We start from the raw sequence: 14,609 nt of genomic DNA on the forward strand, positions 1-14,609 counted from the left end.
CCTCTGTAGCATTATACAGTTTTTATTTAATTTTACTCTTATCCTTTTCTGGCATCTCTGGTTTTTTTGCTGTGAGTTTTCTATGTGGTTGAGTTCTTATGTCTCTGTGGTTGAGTCTTTAAGTCTTTGCCTTTATTCTTTGTCATTCCTACAGAGAATCCAGACATCCTTCGGCATGTAGTTTTCATTGACTGGCTTTCTTTACTTCTAGGCTTCGTGGCTTGGTTTCAGGGCAGCAACATCCTTCTAATTTATTCCTCTGCCTTACTTTCTTATTTCTGCTTTCCATGCATAATATTGACTTACTGACCTATCAAACTCTTTCGATATGCTACTGCTGCTAGAAACTTTTTAAATGCTTTCTATTGTTCTTTATTAATTTGAACACAAATACCCAGGACTGATAGCATTTACCTATACCAAGTGTTTATAGCCAAACTTGATACTCCTTATTTACCTTCCTTCTGTTTGTAATCATACTACTTTTCTCCTCCACCTTCTGTACCTAAGTATGTATTTATATGGCTTATTTTTACTTTAATGCCTTGGCTCATATTTACTCTCCTTACATTGCTATTGAGACCAGATTAAACAATATCTTTCCGCAAGGACTTTTTTCTAAATAAGGATTTTACCCTTGATGTTTTTTCTTTTTTTTACTATTTTGTGAATTTGCTCATTACTTACTACTTTGGAATCTTTCTGTTGTCACTTGTTCAGCACAGAATTGAAAGTTTTTCTCTCTCTCTTTTTTTTTTTTTTTTATGACGGGGTTTCACCATGTTGGTCAGGCTGGTCTTGAACTCCTGACCTCAGCTGATCCACCCTCCTTGGCCTCCAAAGTGTTTGGATTACAGGTGTAAACCACCGCACCCAGACTTTTTTTTTTTTCTTTGAAAGTTTTTCTAATTTTATGCTGTTTTTCCCAACTTATTTGGAAACTAAAGATAGATACGACTTTTTGCCTCTTTTATATACATATAGAACATGTTTTAATAATGTTTAGACCTTCATATCTGCTTGGTGAATTTAAGGATTTGGGGTATATTAAAAGCCATATGCAGATGTTTTTGTTAAATATAATTCTGAGTGTTATATAAAAGCAGGCTCTCCTTTACTTATAAGCTATACATAAACTTAATGGAACAGAATTACATGAAATGGATATTGGAAGCTTGTTTCAAAATTTGTTAAGACGAGATTTTTCCATATTTACATGAAATCAGTGACATTTTGCTGTTTCTGTTTGTCACATTAAATTATGCTTTATTGTCAGTTACAATACTTTTTGGTTGTTAATAGTTATAATAGGAAAATATTTTGCTTTAGGCTTTAGATTTCTTAGTATGTTCATATTAAGTAATTGCTTTTTTAAAGTCAAGCATTGACATTTACTCTTTATTTTGAGATTAGTGCAGGCCTGTAAGGCCTTATGAGATAAACACGTGAGAGCTCTTTGTTTAATTCCTAGGCTCCTTTTTTTGGCAGTGGAAGGACTATAGCTCCATCAACTTTTTCTTCTCGAGGACAGTATGAACATTACCATGCCATTTTTGATCAAATGCAGCAACAAAGAGCAGAAGATAATGAAGCTAAATGGAAAAGAGAAATATATGGTCGAGCGCTTCCCGAAAGGTATGGCTATGTTCTGCAGAAGTTGCTTATGCTTTGCTTCTGAGATAGTAATGAAAGTCACTGTGCGTGTTTATCTACAGAGGAATTCTGCCTGGAGTTCGTCCAGGATTTCCTTATGGGGCTGCAGGTCATCACCATTTCCCTGATGCTGATATTAGAAAAACTTTGAAAAGATTGAAGGCGGTGTCTAAACAAGCCAATGCAAACAGGTTGGACTGTGATGATCCATGAATTCATCCTTGTGTGTAATTTTGTTGTTTGTCATATATAGCTTAGTACCTAACACTTTGTGGATGTTTTCTCCATTGTTCACATGTGATATTTTTTTGCCTCTTGGGTACGATGATTTCCTCAGGTGCCAATTTGGCCCTTGATTACATTGTGGAAAGCACCTAGCTCTCCAGTTCAGCCTGATTTTTGTGTCTTATTTGTGTGTTTAGACTGAATATGCTATTTAAAGAAACGTGTGATAATTTTCTGCCAACCTAATTATAATGTTTCATCACCTACTTGCTTTAAATAAATCAGGATTTAAGCTAAATCTAAGCGGAAGCCCAGTTGGTGCAGAGCCCCAGTGCAGTGCTGTCCTTCTCTCTGTCCTTCAGAGCCGGCTTTGCCCTGTTGTCTTAGCACACTTTCTCTTCCCATTTACCTCTGCTTCACCACTCTGTGATCCCATTCGTCATATTCTTTTCTTCCATTGAATTAATATTTCTTTTATTAATCATTAATAATATTTCTTTTCTTCCATTAAATAATGCTGTCGGTGACTGTAACTTGCATAGTTCTTTTTTTCTTAAGTATGTATATGTGTTTTCTTTGACATTCCTGTTTCTTCGATAAAATATTTTGAAGAACAGATAACATTTTGTGAAAATTTAATCACATTGTCTTTTCCTTATATTGATGTTAAGGAGACTACTGTCAGTTGTTATAAAAATCTTTGATTCCCTCCCTCCATTATAAAAGATGATTAATATGTACTTGAGCAGAGATAATTAAGGTAAATATAAGTTCACATTTATATACACATTATAAATTGTATATAGAAGCCTGAGCTATGAAGCTTCTGTTTTTTGAGAAAGGAAGGTTATAGACTTACACATATGCGTATTTTTGATGAATGATGAGACAGATTTTGTGAAGGTTTTTATTCTCCAGAATCATTAATCTTTCTAGTATATATATTTTTTAATTAGAAATCTTTATGTTTAGAGTGATTTGGGGTTCACAGAAAAATGGAGAGGAAAGTACAGAGTTCCCATTACCCCGTCCTCACACATTATAACCTTTGTATTGACATCCTCATCTGAGTGATAATGTTTGTTACAATCAAACATTGATCGATTATCACCCAAAGTCCATAGTTTACATTTGCGTTTACTCTTGATATTATACATTCCATGGCTTTTGACAAATGTATAATTATGAGTATCCACCAGTGTATTATCATTCAAAATAATGTCACTCCCTTAAAAATCCCCTGTGCTCCACCTCCCTCCAACCTCCCTCCCAGCTCTTGGCAACCACTGATTGCTTTACTGCCTTCATAGCTTCACTTTTTCTAGAATATCTATACTTAGAATCGTATAGTATGTGGTCTTTTACAATAGCTTCTCTCACTAATATGCATTTAAAGTACCTCCGTATATCTTCATAGTTTCACACTTTATTTCTTCTTAATGCTGACTGATATTCCATTGTATCTATGATCTATGTACCATACTTTTTTTTTTTGTAATTTTTTTTGGAGACACGTTCTTGTTCTGTCACCCAGTCTGGAGTGCAGTGGCATGATCACAGCTCGCCTGCAGCCTTGACCTCTGGGGCTCAAGTGGCCCTCTCACCTCAGCCTCCTGAACAGCTGGGACTACAGGTGCTTGCCACCGTGTGTGGCTGATTTTTAAATTTTCTGTAGAAATGGGGTCTTATTATGTTGCCCAGGCTGGTCTTGAACTCCTGGGCTCAAGCAGTCCTCCTGCATTGGCCTTCGAAAGTGCTGGGATTACAAGCATGAGACACCATGCCCAGGTAGAATGGATATACCACACTTTATTCATTATTCTACCGAAGGATATCTTGGTTGCTTTTAAGTTATGGCAATTATGAATAATGCTTCTACAACTATTGGTGTATAGGTTTTTTTTTGTGGACATAAGTTTTTAAGTATTTAAATAGAGGATGACTGCTGGATCATGTCTTAAGAGTATGTTTGATTTTGTAAGAAATCACCAAACTGTATTCCAGAGTGGCTATACCATTATGCATTCCTGCCAGCAGTGATCGAGAATTCCTATTGCTCCACGTTCTCTCCAGCATTTAGTGTTGCCAGTGTTTCAGATTTTGGCCATTTTAATCAGTGTGTAGTGGTGTCTCGTTTTAATTACAATTCCCTAATGACATATTGAACAGTTTTTCATATGCCTCATGCCATCTGTATATCTTTCTTGATGAGTTGTCTGTTCAGGCCTTTTGCCTATTTTTTAATTCATTTTCATACTGTTGAGTTTTGAAAGTTCTTTGTATATTTCATTTAACAGTCTTTTATCAGGTATGTCTTTTGCAGATATTTTCCTTTTCTTCGTGGCTTATCTTTCCATTCCCTTAATAATCTCTTTTGCAGAGCAGAACTTTTTTTTATATTAATGAAGTCTGGCATATCAGTTCTTTCTTTCATGGATTGTGTCTCTGGTGTTATACCTGAAAAGTTATCACTATATACAAGTTCATTTGGGTTTTCTCCTAGGAGCTTTATACTTTGGTGTTTTGTCTTTGCATCTGTGATCTATTCGAGTTAATTTTTATGAAAGATGTAAAGTCTGTGTTTAGATTCATTTTTTTTGGCATATGGATGCCCAGTTGTTACACATCTCTTGAAAAGACTATATTTGCTCCTTGGAATTGCCTTTGCTCCTTTGTCAGTGATCAGTTGACAAAGGATTTTTATGTTGGTCTATTTCTGTGCTCTCTGTTCTACTGATTCATTTGTATGTTCTTTAACCAGTACCACACTGTTTTGATTCTAGTAACTTTATATTAAGTCTTGAAATCGGGTAGTTTCAGTCCTCCAGCTTTGTTCTTCAATACTGAGTTGGCTATTCTGGTTTTTTTGTCTTTCCACATAAGCTTTAGAATCAGTTTGTTCATATCTACAGGCTAACGTGCTAGGATTTTGGTTGGGATTGTGTTGAATCTGTAGGTCAGCTTGGGAAGAACTGACATCTTGACAGTATTTGATCTTCCAATAGTTCCTATTAGACCTGAAATATCTCTCCGTTTATTTAGTTCTTTGATATTTTTCATCAGAGTTTTGTGGTTTTCCTCATATCCATGCATATTTTTAGATTTGTAGCTATGTATTACTTTTTGGGGAGTGCTAATGTAAGTGATAATGTGTTTTTAATTTCAAATTCTGCTTATTCATTGCTTATATATATATAAGAAAGCAATTTACTTTTGTTTAGTAACCTATCCTGCAACTGTTTTGTAATCACTTTTTCTAGGAGGGGTATTTTTGGCAATTCTTTTGAATTTTCTACATAGACAATCATGTCATCTACAAAGACAGTTATATTTCTTCTTTTCTGGTCTGTACACCTGTGTTGTCTTTCCTTGTCTTATTGCATTAGTTAGAACTTCCAATATGATGTTGAAAAGTAGTGCTGAGAAAGGACATCTTTGTCTTTTTCCCAGTCTTAGCCAGAAAACTTCAAGTTTCCATTAAATATAATGTTAGCTGTAGATTTTTTGTAGATGTTCTTTATGAAATCATGGAAGTTTCTCTCTAACTTTTCTGAGATTTTTTTAAAATCAGAAATGGGTGTTGGATTTTGTCAGATGTTTTGGGGGTTTTTTGCATGTATCAATGGATCATATGATTTTTCTTCTTTACCTTATTGATATGATGGATTATATTAACTGATTTTCAGATGTTGAACCAGCTGTATTTTATTATATTTTGCTATAAGAATAAAAATGCCCTTTTCTTTCATAGCTGGCAATCACTTGTAAGGAAATGATTTAATTACTGTGTGTATAATGTTCTCATGATCTCTTTCTTAATAATACTCATTGTCTTAGATACACACTGTAATCTTTTCACTGACTGTGGAGCAACAACTTTCTCTACTCCAAATTGAAACCGTTGTCTTTGTTCTTCAGGGTTTACTTTACTGAAAGGCATTTAATCTTTTTTTCCTTCCTGTCATTCTCAAATTCTTTTTAAATATTCTTTCTTTTGCTGAATTCAAGAATCTCTGTTTTAAAAATACCAGCAGTTAACTATCTTATTATTGTCCTTTCATATAGGGTTCTTAGTCAACTGTTTCTCTCCTTTTTGCTCAATAAAAAAGAAAACCTGAAGGGAAATCACAAGAGGCACTTTTTTAGAAGTTGTTTTTCTGATTGCTAAGTGATGTAGGTTAGTTTTAGAAAATTGGAACATAGAGGAGGAGGGTGTTAGGAAACAGGAAAGAAAATAATTCCAAATCCCTACAGAGGCAAGTCACTAGTGAAGACTTTGGTTAATTTTCTTGCATCCTTTTTTCCTTTTCTTTTTGCCTAGATAGTGGAAATCAAGTCTTACATACAAATTTGTATCTTTTAAAATTTAGTCTTATCATGCACTTTTCCCATCTTAAAAATTGTTTTCAATTTTTTAATAATGCATAAGATTCCAGTGCCTGAATGTGCGGATTTATTGAACAAATCCCCTAATATAACAAGTTCTTTGTAATCCTTCACCTTTTTGAACATTTTCTGCCACATTTTATTCTTTAAATAGAATCTCATAAGGGCAATTATTTTGCTAAAGCATTTGGTCATCTATGTTCCTGATGAAGATTCTAGGAAGAAATATTACTAAGTTTTTCTAGAAAAATGCCAGCTTATACTCAACCTAACAGGTATATGATAACACCTGTTTTATTGCCCCTGGCCAGTATTAATAACTTTTTAGGAGCTAAAGAACTTTTTAAATATAAAGTTTAAAATCAAAATAGTATAGGAGGTGAACTTTCACTGTAATTCTGCACTGTTTACACAATAGGATAATTGACTGACTTGTCATGTGAAAGAGGAACTAGACACAAGGTGGAAATATAAAAACGCTTTTCAGTCCAGTATGAGGGCTGTTCATAGGTTGGATCATCATGGGATTTAATGAATATCTTCAAACTGAAAGTATTAACCAGAGTTTTAAATGACAGTGTGTGATGAGGTATTTAGATGGGAATATAGGAATACTTTATTCAGTGACTTGGACTAAATACCCAAGATCTCTTCCTATCTGAATGATTCTTTTGTCTTGTACTGTTTAGTGGTCACTAGCATTATAGAACATTTTCTCCGCACACTGCCACAATTTTTGCTTATTATAATTTGTATGTCATTGTCATTCTTGGTTAGTTCCTTTATTTGATTGAAACTGAATCAGCAGACCAAAATCTATAGTCATCTAAGACTCTTTTCAGATTTGCTTTTCTTCCTAATCACCCATATTTGCCTGTTTCTTCTTCGTGATATTATTTATTTTTCCTCTTCCTCTTTCTTTCTTTTTTTCTGGGGGTGGGAGGGTGGGGGTGGAGTTTCACGCTCTTGTTGACCAGGCTGGAGTGCAGTAGCGCAATCTCAGCTCACTGCAACCTCCTGGGTTCAAGCAATTCTCCTGCCTCAGCCTCCTGAGTAGCTGGGATTACAGGCATGCACCACCACACCTGGCCAATTTTGTATTTTTAGTAGAGACGGGGTTTCTCCATGTTGATCTGGCTGGTTCGAACTCCCAACCTCAGTTGATCCACCAGCCTCAGCCTCCCAAAGTGCTGGGATTACAGGTGTGAGCCACCGCACCTGGCCTCCTCTTCCTTTCTTATCAGCAACTCTGACCAGTCTGACTTTGCTTATATCCAGTGTCTTAATAACATACCTCTCTACAGTATTAGGCTTTTTAATATTAGAAGCTCCAGCCGTGTATGGTTCAAATGGCTGAAGCCACTTTTTAAAAATTATGGAGTGCCTCCCAACATTTATGTTTTGAAGGTGCTTTTACTTTTCCCAAGTCCTTTTGTCTGTATTGCTTCATTTAATTTGGATAAAGCTAACAACAATTTCATTCCATTACATAGACAGTATGCCCCTTAAGAGGAAGCTAAATGAACAAACCCTTCTACATCATTTTTTCATCTCAATAATTCTTTACCACCCCAACTCTTCTGCTTAATACCATATTACTCGTTTTTATTTCTCAGATTATCTGTTACCTGGAGTGCTACTTATGTTTATGTTGTCTTCAACTCCTAAAATATTCCATTTATAATTATCCTTCAAAAGTTTTAAGTTTTCTTTACCAGTGAAGAATTTGAACCATGGATATGAGACATGAAGTTCCCAGCCAAATCTTGTTGCTTTTTCATGCATTTAAAATAAAAAAAGGAAAGAAAATAACTTACTCCCTTTTCCTCCCCTTCTTCTGTCAGGGTTAAAAAAGGAAAGTTTGTCTTAGAATAAATTTTTTTTTTTTTTTTTTTGAGACAGAGTCTTGCTCTGTCACCCAGGCTGGAATCATTGGTGCGATCTCTGCTCTCTGCAACCTCCACCTCCCGGGTTCAAGCAATTCTTCTGCCTCAGCCTCCAGAGTAGTTGGGATACAGGTGCGTGCCACCATGCCCAGCTATTTTTGTATTTTTAGTAGAGACGGGGTTTCACCATATTGGCCAGGCTAGTCTCGAACTCCTGATCTGGTGATCCACTCGCCTCAGCCTCCCAAAGTACTGGGATTACAGGCGTGAGCCACTGTGCCTGGCCAGAGTATTTCTTGACAAAAGAACACTATACTTTTGTTACTTCATTGTTCGATGCCCCTTATCCTTGTACATTATACTTTTTAGTCCATTTTAATGTCTTTGTATTTCCTATCCAATTCCTGATTTCTTACTATATTTGCATTTATATTGTCATCCTCTTATCATTAATCCAGGTCATTGTTTTACTGATTTTAAGCAGTATAATTCTGGAACTCAAAAGAAATATTCTAATTTTTGTAAAACAGAGCATGCTCGCATGAATTCTTAATAGTGTTTAATGAAGAAGATTACTATCAGGAAGTAAATTGACTGTTTAATTCTTATCCCCATGATCCCAGCACAAACATGCAGTTTATGCCCATAGTTTAGTACAGTTGTACTACTGTAGAGAGGACTAATCATATGAGTTATGGGCTATTTTGGTGTATATGAAGTAGTAAACAATAATGCATATGAAAAATAAGGACACAGAGTTTCTAAGTTTTTTAAACAGTGTAAGGAGTCATAAAATTTATTAAATTTTTTCCTTCATTCTGTTAACATGTGTCACTCTGATTTTCATATGTTAAATCAACCTTGCCTCCCTGGAACTCTGTTTTATTCATCTTTATATCTTTTGACAGATATAATGTGGCAAATAGTTGACATTCAATATTTGTTTAATACATGAGAGGAAAAAAGAAATAGTGTTAAACAAAATCACTACAGTTACTAAGTTTGTATTTGAAAGTAGCCAGTAATGTAAACCTGCTTATTTAAGGGAACTTAGGAAGTGACTGTTCAATGAAACAAAATTTATAAATCAGATAAATACATAGAGCAAGTAGTATTATATATGCATAAATGGTGTGAAAATCTATAAATGAAAGCTGTGTTACATATGACCAGGTTCCTAGTGAAATAATTCTGTGCAATCACTGTTTAACATATGCCAATTGGAAGTTCAGGCTAACAATCACTGGACACAGAAAGTGTCTTAAGATGGGCAGTCAAACATGCTTTACTTTTGTAAAGGAAAAGGAAGTTGATACAATCAGGATATACAGCAGAGAGATCAGCTGTCTTGTCTGATTGCACATGGTGGTTTAAACCTCCAGGACCCCCCAAAAGAGCCTTGTCAGTAACCATAGAGTTTCAGATAACGTGTCTAAGCATCATACTGTCTTCCTCAGGCCTAGCCTTACATAGGTGGGGCTATAGCAGAGCAGAATACAGCCTTACCTTGATAAATGCAGGGAATAAGGTGCATTCCAACCAGATATACCTTATTAATCTTATGTCAGTGCATTACACCTGAAGGTTTATCTGCCTTCCTCAAGCTCAGCCTCACATAGATGGGGCTGTGGCAGAACAGGGTACAGTCCTACTTTGATATACGCAGGAAATAAGTTGCATTCTGACCAGATATACCTTATTAATCTCATGTCAGAACATCACATTTGAAGGTTCATCTGTCTTCCTCAGTCCCAGCCTTATGTAAGTGGGCTATAGCAAACCAGGATATAGCCTTACTTTGATACCTACAGGAGGTAAATTGCATTCAGAACAGATATACCTTATTCATCTCAGAATTTCCCAGTGGGTAATGGGACTGCTAGAGGACAGCACAGCTACACTACAGAGGCATGAAGAAATTTATCTACTCAAGCCAACATCGCATGAGTGAAGTGCATTTCTGAATTTAGTGATGTGAAACTAGATGAAGATTTAGCTATTCAGATGCATCTGAGAGCAATAGTAATAGGCCTTTAAACCAGCTACAGAGACTATCTAATTCTGGAAAATTCCTATGATGGAAATTTCATAAGAATCTTTTTTTGGAGGTGGGGGAGAAATGACAGATACAGGTGAGGGGAAGGAAGGCAGCAAACCACACTGCCAGGTGTGTACCTATGCAACAATCTTGCATGTTCTTCACATGTACCCCAAAACCTAAAATGCAATAAAGAAAAATAAATAAATAAATAAATAAATAAACTGAAAATCCCCCCCCCCAAAAAAAATCTTTTTTTTTTAAGTACTACATGAGGTAAATCAACCTTCAATCACTGTCATTCATAGTTATGTGATGGAATAGATTTTTACATTTTACAGCTTAATTTTATATTTAAAATATTTTTATGTTTCAGTTAGTAGTCATTGCCAAAAAATGTAAAAAAAGCAGTTATGGGGTATATGAATATCAGAAATGCTTAACTCTTACTAGGAGACTGAGATTTATTTCATGTAATTTGCAGGACATGATTTAGTTACGGTCCCAAAGAAAGCCTATATAGGAAGTTTGTGTGCCTTACTAGCCAAAATACAGGTAGAAGCAGAGCCAACAACTTGCTCATCTTTCTTCTTCACCTCCAAAATTAACTGCAATTAATGGCATGCTATGAGTTCTCTGATTATTGGAGCTAGGTTTTATTTATCTTTGTATCTTCCATACTTAGCATGGTATCTAACACAATATATAGTAGATGCTTAATCAGTGTTTGTTATTTATACCTTTTATTTGTCGTCTAAGATCAGCACGTTTGCATTCTTGCATAATTGTCAGAGAAAGACACAAAAGTAAAATAGGACAAGATTAAAACAAATAACTGTTTTTAATCTTTTCCCTAACTTATCAATTTTACTTTTTTTATAGTTGTGATATGCAGGGAATTCAAACATAGCTTTTTACTGTATTTTTGAAAATTCATACTTAGGTAAAGCTTTTGTTCCTTTTGTTCATTTTTTAAATTGCTGCTATACTGCTTTTATTTGACTTGGCTACTGAGATTCTTACTATATTTGATACAGAGTTCTGAAGTAAACCTGGAAACCTCTCAGATTCTTCTGTAATGAAGTGTAGCCTAAAATAACTTTATATGTTTAAATAAGTAGAATAGATCACATAAATGTAAAAGAAAACGTCTCATGAAGATTTAGAGTAGAATTAGAGATTTTACTTGTGTTTAAAATAATAAAGAATGTGATTTAGGTCATAGATGTTCATATAGATGTAGTGATTTTTTCATCACAGAGAGTGTTTATTTCATCCACCTTCATATTCTGAAATGGGAAAAAAATGTTTGGGATAAATGTAATTTTTAACTTTTTAGAATATTTTATGTTCAGGATGGCTGACTTTGTGCTTTGTCCAAATTAGGCAAAAAGGGCAGCTAGCTGCAGAAAGAGCTAAACAAGTAGAAGAGTTCCTGCAGCGAAAGCGAGAAGCTATGCAGAATAAAGCTCGAGCCGAAGGACATATGGTATGATTTTTGTTTGTTTGTTTCTGAGATTTTGAATGTATTAGTATTCCAAGTGAAGGTCTGAAATAAGGTAAGTGTAAGAAAAAAGAGTGACAATCTAACAATCTGGGCATAAGAAGAGGCAGTAAAGACACTCAGAAGTCATTTGCAGGGTATAAAATTGTGATCTCTTAACTCATTTACCTTCTCTTCTGCTGTCTTTTATACCGGGTGGAATTCTGTTGTTGCTTTGGTTAATTGGGAGTAATTTCATCCCCGTATCCTTGCTTTAAAAGAGTAGAAATGGGTATAGCAACTCAGATATTCTTATTAAAGAAATAAATTCTTAGATTGCTGTGTGTTGTTTTTTTCCCCAAATATGCTTTTGGTTTTGCATACTTTTAAGAATTTTAGAAGAAAAATGGGAAATAAGTATTTGGGTAAGTATATATGTAAACTATGCATTTTCTCAAAAGCAAATTAGAAATAGAATTAAAGTCTCCAGTTATGTCAATTAACTACATTAAGTCATGTATCCAAGAAAATACTAAGTTTTTAGATAATCATTTTAGTCGTTGAAACTTTTTTTCCTTTGGTGTTTCACAGAATTTGAGATAGTTAAAATGCTTTATAGTTTTGACTTGTAGAGGGTGCACAAATGCCTTTTAACATTTTGTTTGCAGAACAACTGGTGATTATTTCTGTCAGCTCAGCACCCCACAAAGCATCACATTCATATAGGAAATAGGTTAATTCGATGGTAATATATTTTAATTAGATGTATTACATATCTGTTGTAAGTTCGTAAGTGGTATCTTTGTGAACTAATGTAGTTCAATATAGTATATTTTTTCTTTGAAACAGTGTCATAGAAACATAGGTAAATTTTTTAGTAGTTACTCTTATTGTTAACCCTTATATTGTTAATACAGATACTTCAGTTTGTTTTTCTCCATCAGAATTAATCTGTATTTGTATCTTTCCCCTAGATCATAGATGAGAACTACCAGTCTTTTCCTTTGCCCATGTTAAAAGCAGCTGGAATTTTGGTTACAAATTTTTACTTAAAATATTCTTAGAATAGTAGACTTGGCAAAATTTACCAATTTGTTTTCTCAACATTATTCCTTATGTCTTACTATTCCCCCCCTCAGTTTAGTTTTCTTCATGCTGGAGAATTCTTCTGGTAATTCTTTTGGAGATAAACTTTCCAAGATTTGTTGTAAATGTTCTTACTTTGTCCTCATACTTGAACGATAATTTGTAGTGGTGGTCTTCTGGTGAATTTGACTAGCATTTGCATGTCTGAAAAAGTATTTTGCTTTTGTTTTTTGACACATATTTTGGCTAGATATTGTATTATGCCCTGACACTTTTTACCTCTGGCTTGCCCTGCTTCTGACAAGAACCCTGCATACATTCTTATCTTTTTCCTCTGTATGTAATGTATCTGTTTTTTCTACTTTAAATTTTTATTATTATTACTGTGATCAATTTGATTATGATGTGGTTTGTGTAAGGTTTTTTTTTTTGTTTTTCTTTTTTTGAGACAGAGTTTCACTGTATCACCCACACTGGAGTGCAGTGGCATGCTCTTGGCTCAGTGCAGCCTCCACCTCCCCAGCTCAAGCGGTTTTCATGCCTCGATGCCTCGGCCTTGCAAGTAGCTGGGATTACAGCTGTGTAATCTGTAATTACAGATGTGGTGTGTACCACCACACACATCTAATTTTTGTATTTATTTAGTAAAGACAGGGTTTCACCATGTTGGCCAGGCTTGTCTTGAACTCCAGACCTCAAGTGATCCATCTGCCTTGGTTTCCAAAAGTGCTATGATTACAGACATGAGCTACTGCACCCTGCCTTGTGTAGTTTTTTTCGTGTTTATTTTGTATAGGGGTTCATTGAGCTTCTCAGATCTGTGGGCTTATAATTTTCATCAAGTCTGGAAATTTTTCATCTATTATTTCTTTCTTTTTTTTTTTTTTTTTTGGCAGAGTTTCACTCTTGTTGCCCAGGGTGGATTGCAGTGGCGTAGTTTCAGCTCACTGCAACCTCCGCCTCCTGGGTTCAAGCACTTCTCCTGCCTCAGCTTCCTGAGTAGCTGGGATTACAGGTGTCCATCACCACGCTGGGCTAATATTTTGTATTTTTAGTAGAGATGGGTTTTCACCATGTTGGCCAGGGTGGTTTGAAACTCCTAACCTCAGGTGATCCACCCGCCTTGGCCTCCCAAAGTGCTGGGATTACAGGTGTGAGCCACCATGCCTGGCCCATTATTTCTTCAAAAAATTTTTTCTGTTTGCCTCTCTCCCTCTTCTAGGACTGTGGTACATCTGTATTAGGCCACTTTGTACACTACCAACAATTTACTGATGATGCTTTTTATTCAGTCTGTTTTTTTTTCTCTGTCATTTTGGATTGTTCTATTGCTGTGTTTTCAACTGCATTAATCTTTTCTTCTGCTGTGTCTAATCTGTTAATTCTGTACAGACTTTATATGTTTTCCATCTCAGAGATTGTTTTCTGTTTGCTTGTTTTTTGAGACAGAGTTTTCGCTCTTGTTGCCCAGGCTGAAGTGCAGAGACGTGATCTTGGCTCACTGCACCCACTGTTTCCTCGGTTCCCATTCTTTACTGCCTCAGCCTCCTGAGTAGCTGGGATTACATGCAGGCGCCACCACACCCGGCTAATTTTTTTGTATTTTTTAGTAGAGATGAAGTTTCACCATGTTGGCCAGGCTGGTCTCAAATTTCTGACCTTAGGTAATCTGCCTGCTTTGGCCTCCCAAAGTGCTAGGATTGCAGACATGAACCACTGTGCCCCATGAGAGATTGTATTTCTTATGTTAAAGTTGGTTTGGATTGTTTTTATACCTTCTATGTCCCTCTCCATAATGCTTATGCTTTTCTTCATTTTCTTGAATATATAGAATATAATTATAATAGCTGTT

General features: G+C 35.3%; 1 protein-coding gene across 14 annotated transcripts in view; it reads left to right on the forward strand.

The window, feature by feature from the left end:
• Window positions 1-14,609, forward strand: part of NEK1 (NIMA related kinase 1) — a 214,063-nt gene that overhangs the window by 62,365 nt on the left and 137,089 nt on the right. For 8 of the 14 annotated variants that reach the window (XM_039479149.2, XM_039479145.2, XM_039479153.2 and 5 more), the window contains 3 exons: window positions 1,472-1,635; window positions 1,716-1,844; window positions 11,575-11,677. In XM_039479149.2, the coding sequence (XP_039335083.2) occupies window positions 1,472-1,635; window positions 1,716-1,844; window positions 11,575-11,677 (396 nt within the window). Of the gene's footprint in view, window positions 1-1,471; window positions 1,636-1,715; window positions 1,845-8,166; window positions 8,283-11,574; window positions 11,678-14,609 lie in introns of those variants that run through there. The other 6 variants (XM_074396985.1, XM_039479148.2, XM_074396986.1 and 3 more) reach the window with 3 other exon arrangements.

This window comes from Saimiri boliviensis, chromosome 3 (genome assembly GCF_048565385.1).
Source record: "Saimiri boliviensis isolate mSaiBol1 chromosome 3, mSaiBol1.pri, whole genome shotgun sequence".
Taxonomy (NCBI): Eukaryota; Metazoa; Chordata; class Mammalia; order Primates; family Cebidae; genus Saimiri; species Saimiri boliviensis.